This window comes from Mobula hypostoma, chromosome 12, assembly GCF_963921235.1.
Source record: "Mobula hypostoma chromosome 12, sMobHyp1.1, whole genome shotgun sequence".
NCBI classification, from domain to species: domain Eukaryota; kingdom Metazoa; phylum Chordata; class Chondrichthyes; order Myliobatiformes; family Myliobatidae; genus Mobula; species Mobula hypostoma.
This window is the reverse complement of record NC_086108.1, coordinates 74,318,368-74,336,384: the sequence shown is the minus strand read 5'-3', so window position 1 is coordinate 74,336,384 and position 18,017 is coordinate 74,318,368. Positions and strand designations below refer to the sequence as shown.

The 18,017-nt window shown below is 39.6% G+C and overlaps 2 protein-coding genes across 5 annotated transcripts in view; both read right to left on the bottom strand.

The window, feature by feature from the left end:
• The window catches only part of ccdc17 (coiled-coil domain containing 17), a 97,253-nt gene extending 84,788 nt beyond the window's left edge, over window positions 1–12,465 (bottom strand). The window contains exons 1-3 of the mRNA XM_063063453.1: window positions 11,470–12,465; window positions 10,770–11,079; window positions 2,900–2,983 (exon numbers count right to left, since the gene is read on the bottom strand). Coding sequence (XP_062919523.1) covers window positions 2,900–2,983; window positions 10,770–10,985 — 300 coding nt within the window. The 5' untranslated portion in view covers window positions 10,986–11,079; window positions 11,470–12,465. The remainder of the gene's footprint in view (window positions 1–2,899; window positions 2,984–10,769; window positions 11,080–11,469) is intronic.
• Window positions 12,466–12,696: 231 nt separating this feature from the next.
• gpbp1l1 (GC-rich promoter binding protein 1-like 1) overlaps window positions 12,697–18,017 on the bottom strand; it is a 78,809-nt gene continuing 73,488 nt past the window's right edge. For 2 of the 4 annotated variants that reach the window (XM_063064408.1, XM_063064409.1), the window contains exons 10-12: window positions 17,117–17,238; window positions 15,928–16,030; window positions 12,702–13,534 (exon numbers count right to left, since the gene is read on the bottom strand). In XM_063064408.1, the coding sequence (XP_062920478.1) occupies window positions 13,379–13,534; window positions 15,928–16,030; window positions 17,117–17,238 (381 nt within the window). In that variant the 3' untranslated portion in view covers window positions 12,702–13,378. Of the gene's footprint in view, window positions 13,535–15,927; window positions 16,031–17,116; window positions 17,239–18,017 lie in introns of all 4 variants that reach the window. The other 2 variants (XM_063064411.1, XM_063064410.1) reach the window with 2 other exon arrangements.

Below are 18,017 nucleotides of genomic sequence, written 5' to 3'. Positions count from 1 at the left end.
ACAATAACTCGTGTGCTGCTATCATCAGTCTTCTTAAATGCTTCCTCAAAAGATGTAGTCAAATTAGTGAGGTAGAAAATCTGTTCCTGATCTGCCTCTGCCTTTCCAAGTATACACAAGCCCTGTATGTGTTTTCCCCCAATAATTTTTCTAACACTAACAAAATTTGATGACATAGAGTTAGTTGGCTAACTTGATGTCCTTCTTAAAAAAACATTAGCATTAAAAGAATTTTGACACCAACCCTAGGCCAATATAGATGCAAAACTCTCAGTCATGGCCCCAGTTATTTCCTCCCTCATTGTCTCCTGGGATTGATTTCATTGAGCCAGGGGAATTTATCAGTCCTCTGAGTCCCACGATATTTAAACACCTTCTTTGTAATACTGCCATTCTCAATTATTGACACTTCCCTGGCAAATACAGAAGTATTCATACAGGATCTTGCCCATGTTGCCCACACAGATTACCCCTTTTCTCCTTAAGGAGATACATCTCCTCTTCGACTACCCTCTTGCTCCACATATACTTTCAGAATGCCTGGGGTTCTCTTTTGCCTCGGTTTCCGAGATTATTTCCTGACTCCTTTATACTCTCCCAATTTCTTCCTTAAATTCTCTCCTATATATTCTACATTCAAGAAACTACCTTGATTTAGTTGCTTGCCATATATTTCCTTTTTTGCTGCTTGATCAAGCCTCCAATATCTTGGTCATGCAAGATTCCCCAATTCTAAAGTGGTTATCTTTCACACTTACTGGAATATGCTGGCCCTGACCTCTCTTTAATTGTTTTTAAAATAACCACTTTTCATGTGTCATTTTACCCATCAAGCACCTTCTCCAAATCTACTTTTGCCAGGTCCTCTCATTGGATTCAGCCTTCCCACAACACAAAACTTCACTTGAAGAGCAAACTTATTCCTTTCCCTCTCTATTTTGAAACTTACAGAATTATGATTGATTAATATATTCTTCCACAAGCACATCCCCACTAACCATTCTTCATTTCCTCAGACAAGGTTGAGAATCACATACAAAAAGCTGGAGGAACTCAGCAGGCCAAGGAGCATCTACGGAAAAGAGTAAGTACTTGATGCTTTAGGCTGAGACCCTTAATGAGGAGTGTGGGTGACACAGTAGCATAACAGACCCCCATCAGTAAAAGTAGGTAGCAACTCCTCTATCAATCACAATTATCCTCAATATCAGTGCACAACAAGGCTGCATTAGCCCCCTCAGTCCCCTACTTTACTCCCTGTACACTCATTATGTCTTGGACAGATTCTGCTCTAATTTATCCATAAGTTTGCAGATGAATCTGCCATGGTGGGCTGCATGTCAAATAACAAAGAGTCAAAATACAGGAAGACCCTAGTGACATGGGTCATGACAACAACCTGTCCTCAAAGTCAGCCAAAGAAGAGAGCTGTTCATTGTCTTGGGGGGGGGGGGGGGAGAGAGGGGAGTCAGTGCACATGCTCTTGTTTACATTAATGGTACTGAGGTCAGAGGTTGAGACCATCAAGTTCCTAGATGTGATCGTCATCAATACCCTGTCCAGGTCCAAGCTCATAGATGCCATGGTCAAGGAAATGCCTCTACTTCTTCCGGAGGCTAAAGAAGCTTGGCATGTCCATTTTGACCCCAATTTTTAATTGAAAGCATTCAATAACAATGCCATCATGGCTTGGCATGGCAACCTCTCTGCACATGACCACAAGAAGCTACAGAAAGTTATGGGCACAACATGGAAATTAGCCTCCGCTCCATGAACTCCGTTTAGACTTCTTACTGCCTCGGTAAAGCTGTCAGCATAACCAAAGAGTCACTCTGGACAACCTATCTTCTCTCCTCTCCCATCGGGTAGAATATACCTGAAAGCATGTACCACAGGCTTAAAGATGGCTTCTATCCCAAATTCCTCTGAACTGGGATATAAATACAACCTCAAAGCCCATCAAAATGATGACACTGACTATCTGTGGAATAATTGAGGGAAACTAACTCGATAACAAGTAATGGAAAAAAACAAACATGCTTCCTGCTTATAACTTGCAAGGCAAGCCTCCAGAATGATCACTGCAGTGGAATTAATGAAAGTGATACACTGATAAGTTACTATAAATATTTCACTAATAACTTATGCAGACAAAGCCAGCATAACGTCAGTAGCATTATACTGTTTACTTTTTAAACAAGTGTCATAAATGCACATTATTATTTGTTAATTTACTTGTGGTAATATTATTTTATGTGTTGCATGTGTGAGTTAAATGTTCCGTGCTATACACCTTGGTCTAGAGGAACATTGTTTCTCTTGACCATATACATGTGTACAATTGAATTGAATATTGATGCCATCATTACCCATTCCCATACACAAACACACCTCAAGGTTGTATGCTTGGCTCACTACTCTACTGCTCACCTACAGCTCTACTGTGCTAGGAGTTTGAGGAGCTGTGGTATGTCACCAAATACTTACAAATTTCAATGGATGTACTACAGAGATCATTCTGACTGAATACATCAGAGCTTGGTATGGAGGCTCCAATATACAGGATGGCAAGAGACTGCAGAGGGTTGTAAACTAAATGTATAATTCTCCCCACCACTGAGGGCATCTTTAAGAGGTGCTACTTCAAGGTAGCATTCATTATTAAAAACCTTCACCATCGGGATGTGCCCTCATCTTGCTACTACCATTGGATATAAGGTACAAGAGCCTAAGGAATCACACAACGATTTAGGAACAGCTTCTTCCCCCCTTGTCATCAGATTTTAAGATCAATCCATGAACACTACTTATTTTTAGTTTATAGTAATCTTATTACTCCATATTATCAGTTTCCATTATTTAATACTTCATTCTTTCATCTGGGTTTGGCCTTACTTACCTCATCAGTCAATTTTCTAAAGGCACGACTGTCAGACAAACTGTCCTCTGGTTGGCGAAACTGCGGGAGTTTCAATTCTCTTTCCTTAAGTGAATTGATACAAACATGATTAGTTTTCTCATGTTAGTTAAATACTTTGCATTCTTTATTTCTCTTTTCCTGGAAGTATTAGGGGTGAGTTTAAGAATTAAATGTTCTTTCTTGATGAGTGCTACAACTCAAGTTGAATAAATGAACTACCATTGGGTTACAATAAGTAATCTCTGGAAAAAAGATTTACAGTATAAAGAACTAAACAGCTTTACAAAACATACAAAAAGGTGCTTCATTCAAGATACGGGGATTGTCCTCAGCCAGCAAGAGATAATATTGAATTGTACAGATAATAAACTGGAAATCAGCAGAAATCCTTTTCACCTTAAGTAATCTGATTGAATTACAACTAACAGCAGCTAAAATTTCTTGTAGTCCTTTAAGTACACGCAGTGGCCACTTTATTTGGAAGAGGAGTGAAATCTGTTGTGCTTTACTGCTTCAGTAGAATCCACTTCAAGGTTCATCATGTTCAGAGATGCTCTTCTGCGCACCATTGTTGTAACGCGTGGTTATTTGAGTTACCGTCACCTTCCTGTCAGCTTGAACCAATCTGGCCATTCTCTGTCATCTCTCATTAACAAGTCACTTTCACCTACAGAACTGCCACTTACTAGATGTTTTTATGTTGTTCACATCAATCTCTGTAAATTCTAGAGACTTGTGTGAAAATCCCATGAGATTCTCAAACCACCCCATCTGACAACAACAATTATTCCATGGTCAAAGTGACTTTGATCACATTTCTTCCCCATTCTGACATTTGGTCTAAACAACTGAATCTCTTAACCATGTCTGTGTGCTTTTATGCATGAAGTTGCTGAATACTAAAGAATCACTAAATTTAATCTCAGCTATTGGCTTATCAAAAAATGTCATAGTCAGATGACAGATTTTTTACTGTGACAAAACACATATACAACGCTTGTTACATGAAGCATAGAATAGATTACAAGGATTCAGGAATTAGTTTCCAAATTCCAATCTACTATATCACTTCAGTATTTGCTTTAGGAAATAAAACCTTTTTTCCATTGGCATCAACAGAAGCAGACAGCTGAAGTTTCCAATGTATAACAGTAATAAGGGCACCACGGTAGTGTAGCGGTTACTGTGACACTATTACAGCTCAGGCTGTTCCAGACTTTTGAATTCAATTCCAATGCTTTCTACAAGAACTCTCTGTGGCATGTGTGGGTGTTACCTGGGAGCTCCGATTTCCTCCCACAGTCCAAAGACATACCGGATGGATGAATTGGTCATTGTAACTTATCCTGTTATTAAGTTAGATTAATCAGGGTTGTGGAATTGCTGGGGTGGTGTGGCTGAGAGGGCCAGAGGGCCTATTCTGCACTGTATCGCTAAATAACAAAGATAGATGATGCCCACAATACAGCATCCAACACAAATAAAGATTTGCACTTACATAGTTCTTTACAGCAATAATGTACTATTATAGTGTTACTGCAGCCAGATTTCTGCAGGAAAGCTCCATAATGAAAGAATAATTGGTTTTAGCATAATGCTGATTGGAAGGAAAAATATTGGCCAGGAATAATTTCCTTGTTCTTTTTGAAATATTGCTGCAGAACCTCTAGCAAATTCCAGAAAGTATAGCCAGCTGCATTTAGAGTCTCTGTTGTAAGTCAACTCCCTCATTTTTAGAATCATCTAAATATCCAACTTTAAAATACATCTCTTAAATGGGATTTGAATTCACAATCTTGTGATTTGGAGGCGATTGCTACCAGTCCAGCTTCAGTTGCTGTACTCCGAGTAACATTAACAAAGATTAAAAGTATTTAAGAACAATTAATGCAACATCCAATACAAAACTTTTTTAAAAAGTTACTTAGACTGGTGAAAATTGTGGAAAACATAAAACACAGGAGGCCAAACACCTGCACCAATTTTTGAAGAGCTACCTGGCCTAACTCTACTTTCCTGCAGTTAGTCTGTAATCCTCAGGCTTGTGGCTTTTCTAAAATCCTTCAAGGATGTGAGCTTCACAGGCTGAGTCCGCAATTGTCTATTTCTAATTGCCCTGGAAGGTGATGGTGAGATGCCTTCTTGAACCGCTGCAATCTTTCAAGTGCAGGTATACCCACAATGCTGTTAGGGATGAAGCTCCATGATTTTGACACAGTGATGGTGAAGAAACAGTGATACACTTACAAGTCAAGATGGGATTTAGAGATACAATGCAGAACAGGCTCTTCTAGCCCAATGAGCCACACCACCCAGCAACAACTTCCAAGCAACAGGCTTGGAGAACAACTTCCAAGGGTGACGTTCCCAGCCTTTTGCTGTTCTTGTCCTTCAAAGTATAGGTTGTGGGTTTGAAAGGTGCTGTCTCAAAAGTCTTGTTGATATGCTGCAGTACATCCTGCAGATGTTACAAACTCTGCTACTGTGCGTTGATGGAATGAGTGAGTGGTTGTGGGTGGGGTGCCCACCAACCAAGTTATGTCCTGTATGGTGTTGACCTGCTTCTGTTCTGAAGCTGCATTCATTCACTCCAAGTATATACCGGACTACTACTCAAAAGCATACATTTCAGGAAGAGAGTTATAAACACACAAAATCTACAGCACAATACAGACCCTTCGGCCCATAAAGCTGTGCCGAACATTTCCTTACTTTAGAAATTATCTAAGGTTACCCACAGCTCTCTATTTTTCTAAGCTCCATGTACCTATCCAGGAGTCTCTTAAAAGACCCTATTGTATTTGCCTCCACCACTGTTGCTGGCAGCCCATTCCATGCACTCACCACTCTCTGCGTAAAAAAACTTACCCCTGACATCTCTGTACCTACTTCCAAGCACTTTAAAACTGTGCCCACTCGTGCTAGCCATTGCAGCCCTGGGAAAAAGCCTCTGATTATCCACACAATCAATGCCTCTCATCATCTTATACATCTCTATCAGGTCACCTCTCATCGTCCATCGCTCCAAGGAGAAAAGGCCGAGTTCACTCAACCTATTCTCATAAGGTATGTCCCCGCCCCCCCGAAATCCAGGCAACATCCTTGTAAATCTCCTCTACACCCTTTCTATGGTTCCCACATCCTTCCTGTAGTGAGGCGAGCAGAACTGAGCACAGTACTCCAAGTGGGGTCTGACCAGAGTCCTATATAGCTGCAACATTACCTCTTAGCTCCTAAATTCAGTCCCACAATCGATGAAGGCCAATGCACCGTATGCCTTCCTAACTACAATCAACCTGCACAGCAGCTTTGAATGTCTTATGGACTCAGACCCCCAAGATCCCTCTGATCCTCCACATTGCCAAGTCTTACCATTAATACTATATTCTGCCATCATGTCTCCTCTCATCCTCCTTCTCTCCAAAGAGTAAAGCCCTATCTCCCTTAATCTCTGATCATAATCCATACTCCCTAAACCAGGCAGCATCCTGGTAAATCTCCTCTGTACCCTTTCCAATGCTTCCACATCCTTCCTATAGTGAGGCGACCAAAACTGGACACAGCACTCCAAGTGTGGCCTAACCAGAGTTTTATAGAGCTGCATCATTACCCCGCGACTCTTAAACTCTATCCCTCGACTTATGAAAGCTAACACCTCACAAGCTTTCTTAACTACCCTATCTACCTGTGAGGCAACTTTCAGGGATCTATGAACATGTACCCCCAGATCCCTCTGCTCCTCCATACTACCAAGTATCCTACCATTTACTTTGTACTCTGCCTTTGAGCTTGTCCTTCCAAAGTGTACCAGCTCACACTTCTCCAGGTTGAACTCCACCTGCTACTTCTCAGCCCACTTCTGCATCCTATCAATGTCTCTCTGCAACCTTCGGCAATCCTGTACAATATCTACAACACCACCAACCTTTGTATCGTCTGCAAACTTGCCAACCCACCCTCCTACCCCCACATCCAGGTCGTTAATAAAAATCACGAAAAGCAGAGGTCTCAGAACCGATCCTTGAGGGACACCACTAGTCACATCCCTCCAATCCGAATGGGAATGGGACGTGGAATTAAAATGTGTGGCCACTGTGAGATCCTGCTTTCTCTGGCTTTCCGCAGGGATCGCTCCCTACGCAACTCCCTTGTCCATTCGTCCCCCCTCATCCCTCCCCACCGATATCCCTCCTGGCACTTATCCTTGCAAGCAGAACAAGTGCTACACATGCCCTTACACTTCCTCCTTTACCACCATTCAGGACCCCAGACAGTCCTTCCAGGTGAGGCGACGCTTCACCTGTGAGTCGGCGGGGGTGATATACTGCGTCCGGTGCTCCCGGTGTGGCCTTCTATATATTGGTGAGACCCGATGCAGACTGGGAGATCGTTTCGCTGAACACCTACGCTCTGTCCCCCAGAGAAAGCAGGATCTCCCAGTGGCCACACATTTTAATTCCACGTCCCATTCCCATTCTGATATGTCTATCCACGGCCTCCTCTACTGTCAAGATGAAGCCACACTCAGGTTGGAAGAACAACACCTTATTATTCCATCTGGGTAGCCTCCAACCTGATGGCATGAACATTGACTTCTCTAACTTCCGCTAATGCCCCACCTCCCCCTCGTATCCCATCCGTTATTTATTTATATACACACATTCTTTTTCTCTCTCTCCTTTTTCTCCCTCTGTCCCTCTCACTATACCCCTTACCTATCCTCTGGGTTCTCCCCCCCCCCACTTTTCTTTCTCCCTAGGCCTCCTGTCCCATAATCCTCTCATATCCCTTTTGCCAATCAACTGTCCAGCTCTTGGCTCCATCCTTCCCCCTCCTGTCTTCTCCGATCATTTTGGATCTCCCCTCCCCCTCTCAAATCTCTTACTAGCTCTTCTTTCAGTTAGTCCTGACAAAGGGTCTCGGCCTGAAACGTCAACTGTACCTCTTCCTAGAGATGCTACCTGGCCTGCTGCATTCACCAGCAACTTTGATGTGTGTTACTAAAATACTAATGTATTTTAACAACTCCAACACCTCCTCTCCCTTAATAGCAACATGCTCCAGAACATCAACCTCACTCATTGTCCTCACCGTCATAAAGTTCCCTCTCATTGGTGAATACCGAAGAGAAGTATTCATTGAGAACCTCGCTCACTTCCACAGCCTCCAGGCACATCTTCCCACCTTTATCTCTAATTGGTCCTACCTTCACTCCTGTCATCATTTTCTTCTTCACGTAATTGAAGAATGCCTCGGGGTTTTCCTTTACCCTACTCGCTAAGGCCTTCTCATGCCCCCTTCTTGCTCTCTTCAGCCCCTTCTTAAGCTTTCTTGCTACCCTATATTCCTCAATAGACCCATCTGATCCTTGCTTCCTAAACCTCATGTATGCTGCCTTCTTCCACCTGACTAGATTTTCCACCTCACTAGTCATCTATGGTTCCTTCATCCTACCATTCTTTATCTTCCTCACCAGGACAAATTTATCCCTAACATCCAGCAAGAGATCCCCAAACATTGACCACATGTCCATAGTACATTTCCCTGCAAAAACATCATCCCAATTCTATAGCCTTATAATTTGCCCTTCCCCAATTAAAAAACTTCCTGTCCTCTCTGATTCTATCCTTTTCCATAATGTTAAAGGCCAGGGAGTGGTGGTCACTGTCCCCCAGATGCTCACCCACTGAGATCTGTGACCTGACCCGGATCTAGTATGGCATTCCCCCGAGTTGGCCTGTCAATATATTATGACAGGAATCCATCCTGGACACACGTAACAAACTCTGCCCCATCTAAACCCTTGGAACTAATCAGGTGCCTATCAATATTAGGGAAGTTAAAGTCACCCATGACAACAACCTTGTTATTTTTGCACTTTTCCAAAAGCTGCCTCCCAATCTGCTCCTCGGTATCTCTGCTGCTACTAGGGGGCCTATAGAATACTCCCAATAGAGTAACTGCTCCCTTCCAGTTCCTGACTTCTACCCATACTGACTCAAAAGAGGATCTTGCTACATTACCCACCCTTTCTGTAGCTGTAATAGTATCCCTGACCAGTAATGCCACCCCTCCTCCCCTATTCCCCCCTCTCTATCCCTTTTAAAGCACTGAAATCCAGGAATATTGAAATCCATTCCTGCCCTGGTGCCAGCCAAGTCTCTGTAATGGCCACTACGTCATAATTCCATGTATGTATCCAAGCTCTCAGTTCATCACCTTTGTTCCTGATGCTTCTTGCATTGAAGTACACACACTTTAGCCCTTCTACCTTACTACCTTTACACCCTTTATTCTGCTTCTCTTTCCTCAAAGCCTCTTTATATGTTAGATCTGGCTTTACTCCATGCACTACACTTGCAGTTCTTGCATGACCTTTATCCTCCTCCACCTCACTATCTGCTCTAACACTCTGGTTCCCCTCCCCCTGCAAATCTCGTTTAAACCCCCCGGAGCAGCGCTAGCAAACCTTCCTGTAAGGATGTTCGTCCCCTTCCAGTTCAGATGCAACCCGTCCTGAGTTTGAAAGTGGAAGAGGAAGGGGGAGACCCAAAATGATAGGAGAAGACAGGAGGGGGAGGGATGAAGCCAAGAGCTAGGAAGTTGATTGGCAAAAGGGATACAAGGCTGGAGAAGGGGGAGTATCATGGGACTGAAGGGCTTGGAAGAAAGAAAGGGGGAGGGGAGCACCAGAGGAAGATGGAGAGCAGGTGAGTATTGGGGAGGGGGAGGGGGATAAATAAATAAGGGATGGGGTAAGAAGAGGAGGAGGGGCATTAACAGAAATTAGAGAAATCAATGTTCATGCCATCAGGTTGGAGGCTACCCAGATGGAATATAATGTACACACATAGAAGTTGCTGGTGAACGCAGCAGGCCAGGCAGCATCTATAGGAAGAGGTACAGTCGACATTTCAGGCCGGGACCCTTCGTCAGGACTAACACGAAGGGTCTCGACCCAAAACGTCCACTGTACCTCTTCCTATAGATGCCTGGCCTGCTGCATTCACCAGCAACTTTTATGTGTGTTGCTCGAAGTTCCGGCATCTGCAGATTTCCTCGTGGAATATAAAGTGTTGTTCCTCCAAACTGAGTGTGGCTTCACCTCAACAGTAGATGGGAATGGGACATGGAATTAAAATGCGTAGCCACTGGGAGATCCTGCTTCCTCTGGCGGACAAAGCGTAGGTGTATCATATATTTAGCTACCAGTCCAGAAAGAACATTCTTCTAGGGACGGACATCAATTGAAACTGAATGAACTTTAACGAGCAACTAAATTCTATTAATCCCTAGCACACAAAGGAATAGCATAACATTTCCATTAATGCACTGGAAATGGAAACAGAATAAAGGAATTCATGACACATTAAAAAAAATACCATGCCCACAAGTACAGAACTGTGAGAGACAGTACCATTTCATAAACAGCACATTGTTTAAGGGCTTACCGAAAGCCACTATAATCCAAAAATTTGAACAGTGTGCAAATTTTTACAGGAGTAATTCACTGCAAGATAATTTATAATTGGCTTTCAAAATGGATGAATTAAGAGGTATAAGATGTCTCCCTTTACACTCCTTATTACGATTATGAAGAGCTTTGACTGTAATAGATCTTTCTGCTCACAGTCCACCACCTTATAAAGAAATGAAGAAAGCAGCACCACACGGAAAAGAGACAAGATTTACACAACAAATCTACGGTATGGGAGGTGAGGATAAGCTAGAATACCAAAGAAAATAAGCACCTGCAACTATCTAATTCTTGGGGATTAAAAATACAAAACACTGCAAAATAGTTTTAAATATAATAAAAATGTACATATTAAAACATGGTTTGCCTTACCATATGATTTGGAGTGTTTATTTTTCTTGTTTCATTTATTCTGCTAATTTTGTTTCCATGCTTTCCAGGCAGCCTGTTTCTTGGATTTTCATTTAACAAGAACGAATCTTCAGCACAACTGCCAATACAAAATTTGTCCTTGTGCTTCTCCAATAGTCCCAAGGATCTGAAGTTCATGTTACAATTGTGGCAATGGAAATTCCCTGAATCGACCATTCTGAGGTACAAATCTTCCTCAATTACTTTAAGGCAAAAGTTTGGTAGAACTCCAACTCACAAATCTATGTGACCAGATAAGTTTTCAACCTTTCTACAGAAATAACAAAACATTGTACCAATAGGTAATCAAAAGTTTTTTTTTGTAGGATTCAGAGAATAAAACTACCCCAATATCATTTCTGATCTTTGTCTTCACTTATTTCAAGTAATCTGGGAAATTAAATTTGCATTGTTGTTTTTCTTTCCAACACAAAACAGTCATAATAATTAACTGCAAAGTCAATGACTGGCACAGAACTTGGTACTAATTGTTTCTATAGCAAATTCAAAAGGTGCTGTTTTAAATCATTTGCATTCAGATGTTCACTTGACAACATCAACTCAACAAAAACCCCAACTACCAGCATATTGTACAAAACTGAAGCAAAATGCACAGAACACCTTCACTGCCCACCAACCCCATCATCCCATTGCAACAAACCTGTTTCTCCTGTATTTTGAAGCAATTTTTCCTATTTCTTTCAAGATATAGTCATTAAGGACAGCATTTCAGAGCGGCGTTTTGTTTGGTATAAAGATTATTGTTGCTAAGATACTCCAGGAGGGCGAGGCATTTAGAATTGGCAGTCTTTGCAAGCATGACTGCCATAATCCTACTTAATTGCACGAACTACATTACCACATTAACAAGAAAGCAAAGGTGACATTAAGTGAATCAATTTATTAACTTTTGCACTCATATTTAGAAATACCCACTAATATTTCTTTAAGAATTTAATATGGCATCAAAAAGGCTTTGAAATCAATTGAACTAATGCTGTATTTGTTCTGTTAGTTACACAAATTGAGTCCATCATAAGTCTGTTGTAAATAATTATTGACTTCAGCATTTAGAAGTCAACCTACTTGATCTTAATTTGCTGCACTTGACTTTCTTCTTAGCTTCTCCAGGTATAAAACAGAATATTAAGTTTTGCTTTAATGATGTCATGACAATCAATGTGAGCAGGAATTTTATTCCCATTTCATATCATTACTGGAAAAAAAGTGCTTTTTTCAATACCACAGCAGTGATAACATACCAATGCCACCCAGAATGCAACACACAGACCATGCAAAATTTGTGGACACACCAACTCAAGGTTTCTTTGAGAGTAATCCTCCTTTAATCACCTTCATAAATGAGAAGGATGAAACCAGCAGTGGCACAGAACAATTCCATTCAGAATTTCACATGGTAGCTGTGGGGGGGGGGGGGGTCAATAAATCTGAAATTTCCAATCTTTTACGAAAGGAAAATGATCATCACAAGGATTTTGCTGATTCTCAGAAAGCAATTATCTTTGTGGGATAAGCTGCAAATGCATTCACCAAATTCCAAGATAACAATCAAATAACCATCCAGAGTTAAAGAAATATTTAAAATTACTTAAAACAAACTTGATATTTTATAACTTTCAAGAAACACTCAATGGATATGAACCTTAATAACAATTACAGGCTTCTTGAAATTTTATCGATAGACAGTAATTTTGGAACTCGTGTACTGAATGCTTCTGTTGGATCATGTAATGCATTCCAGCTCAATACCAGCATACGCTTAATTGATTTTCATTGTCGATGATTTAATCCAAAAGCATTTAGTTATACAGCAACTTAAAGAAATATCTCAATAAAATTGTTAAACACAAACCATTTTGGCAAACTGATGCAAAATATTTATTCCAAGTTATTTTAATGCAGTAGTTTTTCTCATACAGATATTCATATGTGATAGCCACTTTTTTAAATTTGTAAATAACGTTATCAAAATAATCTTAATCTTTGAAATTTCACAAAATTTATATTTTACATTCCACCCTGAATATCAAGGCTGTTTGAAGAACTTAAAAGATCCTATTGTGAATATTTTACAACTGTACCAAAGAAATGGAGATAAACCTCTGGTGACAAAGTTTGTTTCAACTTTCCAAAATGTCACAACATTGAAAAACATATGTAGTTAGCATTATTTTTGACAATTTATCATCAATATTATGGATTTGTCTCTTATACTGCTTGTTCTATCACATTGCTATTCCTACTAATTGTCTGCAAATTTTTTTTCCAAGCTTTTGAAAAAATACTCATTTTTTTCCTTGCAAATGATTACTTGTTATGTGCTTTGCCCACTTTCTTCTTTATTGACATATTTCATTCTACGAAGCATTCGACAGGACCAGCGGATCAAAGGAAAAAGAAAAAAAGCTTGACAAGCAAATTCTCTTCTTTGGGATATGATCACCTCCCTTTGTGCATGGAAAAATATAACTCTGTGCCAAAAGAGCTTTAGTAAGTTTAGTCCTTCAGCTATAAGAAAACATATATCGTGAATTCCATTTGTACCAAGTTTAGGCATCATCATCAGAATTGGTACTACTGCTAGTTTCAGAATCTGAGTCTTCAGGAAGCCCCGGACTGAAAGTGCCTCTCCATTGGGAAAAATGTAAAGCTGTACATGGGCTCTTCAACTGAAAACCATTCTTCCTAAAGCCATTTTTCTTCAGCTGCAAAAGAACAATTAAATAACTTTGCATTTGCCAATCTTCATACAAGATGTGATTTTAAAAAAATGTTCAGTTGTTAATCAGATTTATCATCACTGCTTTTATGTGACCTGAACTTGTTGTTGTGCAGCAGCAGTATAGTGCAAAGACATAAACTTACCAGTAATCACAAAATAAATAAATAGTGCAAAATAAAGAATAATGTAGTGTTGATGGGTTCTATAAAAGTGAATACAAACACTTAACCTGTGAAAATGAATGCAATTGCTTTCGTTTTCTTATCAACTTTAAAGGAAGCATGATCAAACCTCATTTATCAAAATAAAAAAATGTTGCTCATAATTGGGCTGAAGGACAAAGATGATGATGAGGAAGACCGAGGAGAAAGGTGGGTGGGGCGAGGAGAAGAAAGTGGGAGAGGAGACAAAAAGATGGAGAGGAGATCTTTATCCAAGTGATGTGTAGGATCAAAATCTGTTTTCAACAGTTCTACACTACATGTCATACTTTCTTGAATGGACTGAAATGGTTGGAATAAATCATTTGGCACATGGCCAGAATTAAAATATGAGAAATAATCTTGAAGGAATTTAACCAAAACACTAATACTGTTTGAACATGTATAGAATATAAATTTCATGGATATAAATTCCATGAACTAAATAAAGCCCATGAACTAAAGGGTCTGTTTGTGCACGACTCTGTGACTCTATAGAATTTATATCCATGAAATTTTATTTTCAACACTTGCCTAGCAGACTTGAATGACATGGCAATTCAAGTGCTGGTCTAGATAGTTATAACAAGGAGGTTACTGAAAAATTATTTGAGTAACTCACACTAAAAAAAAACAATCTTAAGATTTCATTAAAATACAGAGCAAATTTCATTTGATCAGAATATACCAAGTTAATCTCTTGGTATTTCACATCCAATTGAACAGGCAAATATCAATTTAATGTAGCATATTGAAACAATACACATGTAACAATGCACAACGTAAAGCCTTCAACTCCTGAAAAGGGACTTCAACACCATTCTAACTTACATGACCACTTTTTATTGAACCAAACTGGAACAATGTTACTTTATTTTTTATTCAGATGATGTTCCAATCATAACACTTCTCGCAAATCCTTCCGTTTGCTTAAAGTTAACCTCTGATTCAGCAGTTCTTTTATTATGGCCATTCATATTTAGAGTTGGCTTCAATTTTCTTCAAACATTTTGGAAGTGGAGGCTGAGTGAAGTGCATTGAAGATTGTTGATGGCATTAAATTGAATCGAAAAGCAAAATGTACAGAGGATGCAGAGAGTCTACAGAAAGATATAGATAGATTAAGTGAGTGGGCAAGCACCTGGCATGTGGAGTACAACGTTGGTAAATGCAAGGTCATCCACTTTGGAAGGAAAAAATAAGATCAGATTACTATGTAAATGGTGAAAGAGTGTAGCATGCTGTTGTGCAGAGACTTACGAGTGTTTGTGCATGGATTGCAAAATGTTGGTTTGCAGATGCAACAGGCTTTAAAGAAAGCAAATTAAATATTGGCCTTCATTGTGAGAGGGATTGATTTTAAAAGTAGGGAGGTCATGCTGCAACTTCACAGGATATGGCTGAAGCCACACCTTAAGTACTGAGTGCAGTTCTGGGCTCCTTGCGTGAGGAAAGATATACTGGCTTTGAAGGCGGTTCACCAGGTTGATTCTGAAGATGAGTGATTTAACCTGAAAGAGATTAAGTAGCCTGGGAAAACTGCTGGAATTCAGAGAGGGGATCTTACAGAAACATAAAATTACGGAAGGGGTATATAATATTGAGACAGGAAAGTTGTTTCCACTGATAAGTGAGACTAGAACTAGGGAAAATAGCCTCAAGATTCTGGGGAACAGATTTAGGATGGAAATGAGGAGAAACTGTTTTTCTCAGAGAGGTGCGAATCTTTGGAATTCTCTCCCCATAGAGGCAGTAGAGGTTGCCACATTAAATATACTTAAGACACTGATAGATTGCTGCATAGCAGGAGGATTAAGGGTTATGGGGAAAAGGCAGGTAGGTGGAACAGAGTCGATTGCCACATCTGCCAGATAGTCTACTTCTGCTTATGTTCTTAAACTCCATGCAGTCCTGGAGAACATACTTTCTATATTTAAGTAGTCAAATATAACCTATATTCTGATTTGAAAACGGCACTGGTAATTAATGAATACACAGAATATATAAACAGAAACATGCTGTTATATGAAGGACAGAAAAGATTCGAAGATCAAATATGGGACTGTTGAGCTCAAGCTCATGATATTACTGGTTGACCAACAAAACACAATTAATCTTGCATTTAAACAAAAAACTATTCAATGAAATAGCATTTTTTAAATGATGTAACACACACCTGCTCAATTTTAGCCTGAAACTCCCTGAGCTCATCTTCAGTCAGAGGTGAGAAGTTATCATCATTCTCAGGGCTCTCTTGCCAACCCATTGCTTTCAATAATCTGTGTAAAAATTCAAGTTCAGAAGTTTACAAAGGGACCTTCATACTACAGCTATTATCATTGCCTGGAAGTGCTCCACCGATGTACATAGATTTTCAACTGTTAGGATCTCATGCTGATCTTGAGCACCAACCCTACTTCTCAAAGTTCAGTGGACAGCTGTACAGTTGAAATCGACTTTACTTGCATGGGCTCATCCAAGAGAAACACTGTAAACTTCAAGTGGGCTCCACCTGACTTACATCAAGATGGATTTCCCGGAGTTGGTGTTAAGCATATTTGTCAAGGACAAATGAAACCTTCATTAATGGTTATATGAAAACAGGTTTAATTCCAGCGTTTAAAGGAAAACAAGAGATCGGAGCTCAATCCCAGTGTCCTCTGTAAGGAGTTTGTGCATCCTCCCCATGGAATGCTTGGGTTTCCTCTGGTTTCCTCCCACGGTCCAAAGGTTAGTCGGTTAACTGGTCAATGCAAATTCTCCCATGATTAGTATAGGGTTAAATCAGTGAGTTGCTCAGGGTATAGCTCGAAAGGCCAGAAGGGCATATTCTGTGCTTTATATCTAAATAAATAAACCCTGCCATCAATGCACCACTTTGCCTTCTGATGACTGGAGATCCTCAAAAACATTGACTATTCCCCACATTTGAGAAGCCAACCCTTGGCAAAGGTAGGAGTTGACAAAGAATTGACAGAATGAGTTGATCTCTTTCAAACATACAAAAGTCTTGTGAACATCATGTGACAGATGTGGAGATAATGCTTCATCCAGTTGAAGTGCTTTGAGTAAGATCATCTCTCCTGGGCATGAGTGACATAGAGCTCCTTCATCTGGATCACAATCCTTTCTGAAAGAGCATGCATTTTGTGTTAAGTCACTTGAAATTAAAAACAACTGTCCACTGTCAACCTATACTCAACAAAGCTCCTTGTATTCAATTCTTCAAAGAATCGTCTCTCACTCTGTTGACTGTCAGAGATCCAACATTCTCTAACAAATCTTAATCTAAAAGTACCATCCAGTGTGATGAAAAAACTTAAATTATTTTATTATAAGTCTCACAAACAACTAAATATTCATACCTATGTTCTGCTTCAAGAGAACTGGAAAGGTAGTTTTTTTCTGGACCAAAGAAGGAGAGATTATGCTGATGACCATTTGCTTTTCCATTTTCCTGGTGCTCTGGAATATCATGAACACAGTCCTACAGGATGGGGTTAAAAAAAAGTTAAAGTAAATAATGTGCTATTGCAAAATGGTTGCTTTGAAATATTGATTTTAGAAGTTAGTGCTTCAATTACAATTTATTTCAATTTTTTGAAAAAGGGGTAACATTTTGATAAGTACATGGAAATCAACATGCAACAACTACTGTATGTATGATACTTCATCAGGATGATGTTAGCTGCTTTTTTCCTCTCTACATATGTTGTCTGAATTGTAGGCTATTTCTAACATTTTTTCTTTAAAGTATTTTTGTTTCTGATTTTAAAAAGCACAGAGAATTATACAAGTATCCCAATTACCTTGATAGCAGAAAATAATACATTAAAAAGGACTGTTAAAAATGTGAGCAGAAGCGTAAGTTCTATGTTGTGACAAATTAAAGGGAAGCATATTTTCTTCATTATTCTTCAGTGATATGCACTTGGGCAGATAGTTTAATTCTTTGTCTGGGAACTTTAGACATAAACACAATAACATCAATAGAAACTGAAATTGAATATTTGTGACAGCTGAAAAATCATCAACAACTTCAGTATTGATAGTTCTATATCAAGTCATGGGGGAATATGACTTCCAATGTTACTGAAAGGTTCTTCAAGATCATTACTTCTGCTCTTCAAACTTTACAAATCTCATTAAATGCTTGACTTCAAGCCGAAGTTAACAGATTTTCCCCATTTACCTCCAGGTGAGGATTCCCAATAGTTTGTCACTAGACAGGAATTTGAGTTGGGATCTAAATATAAAAATATATTA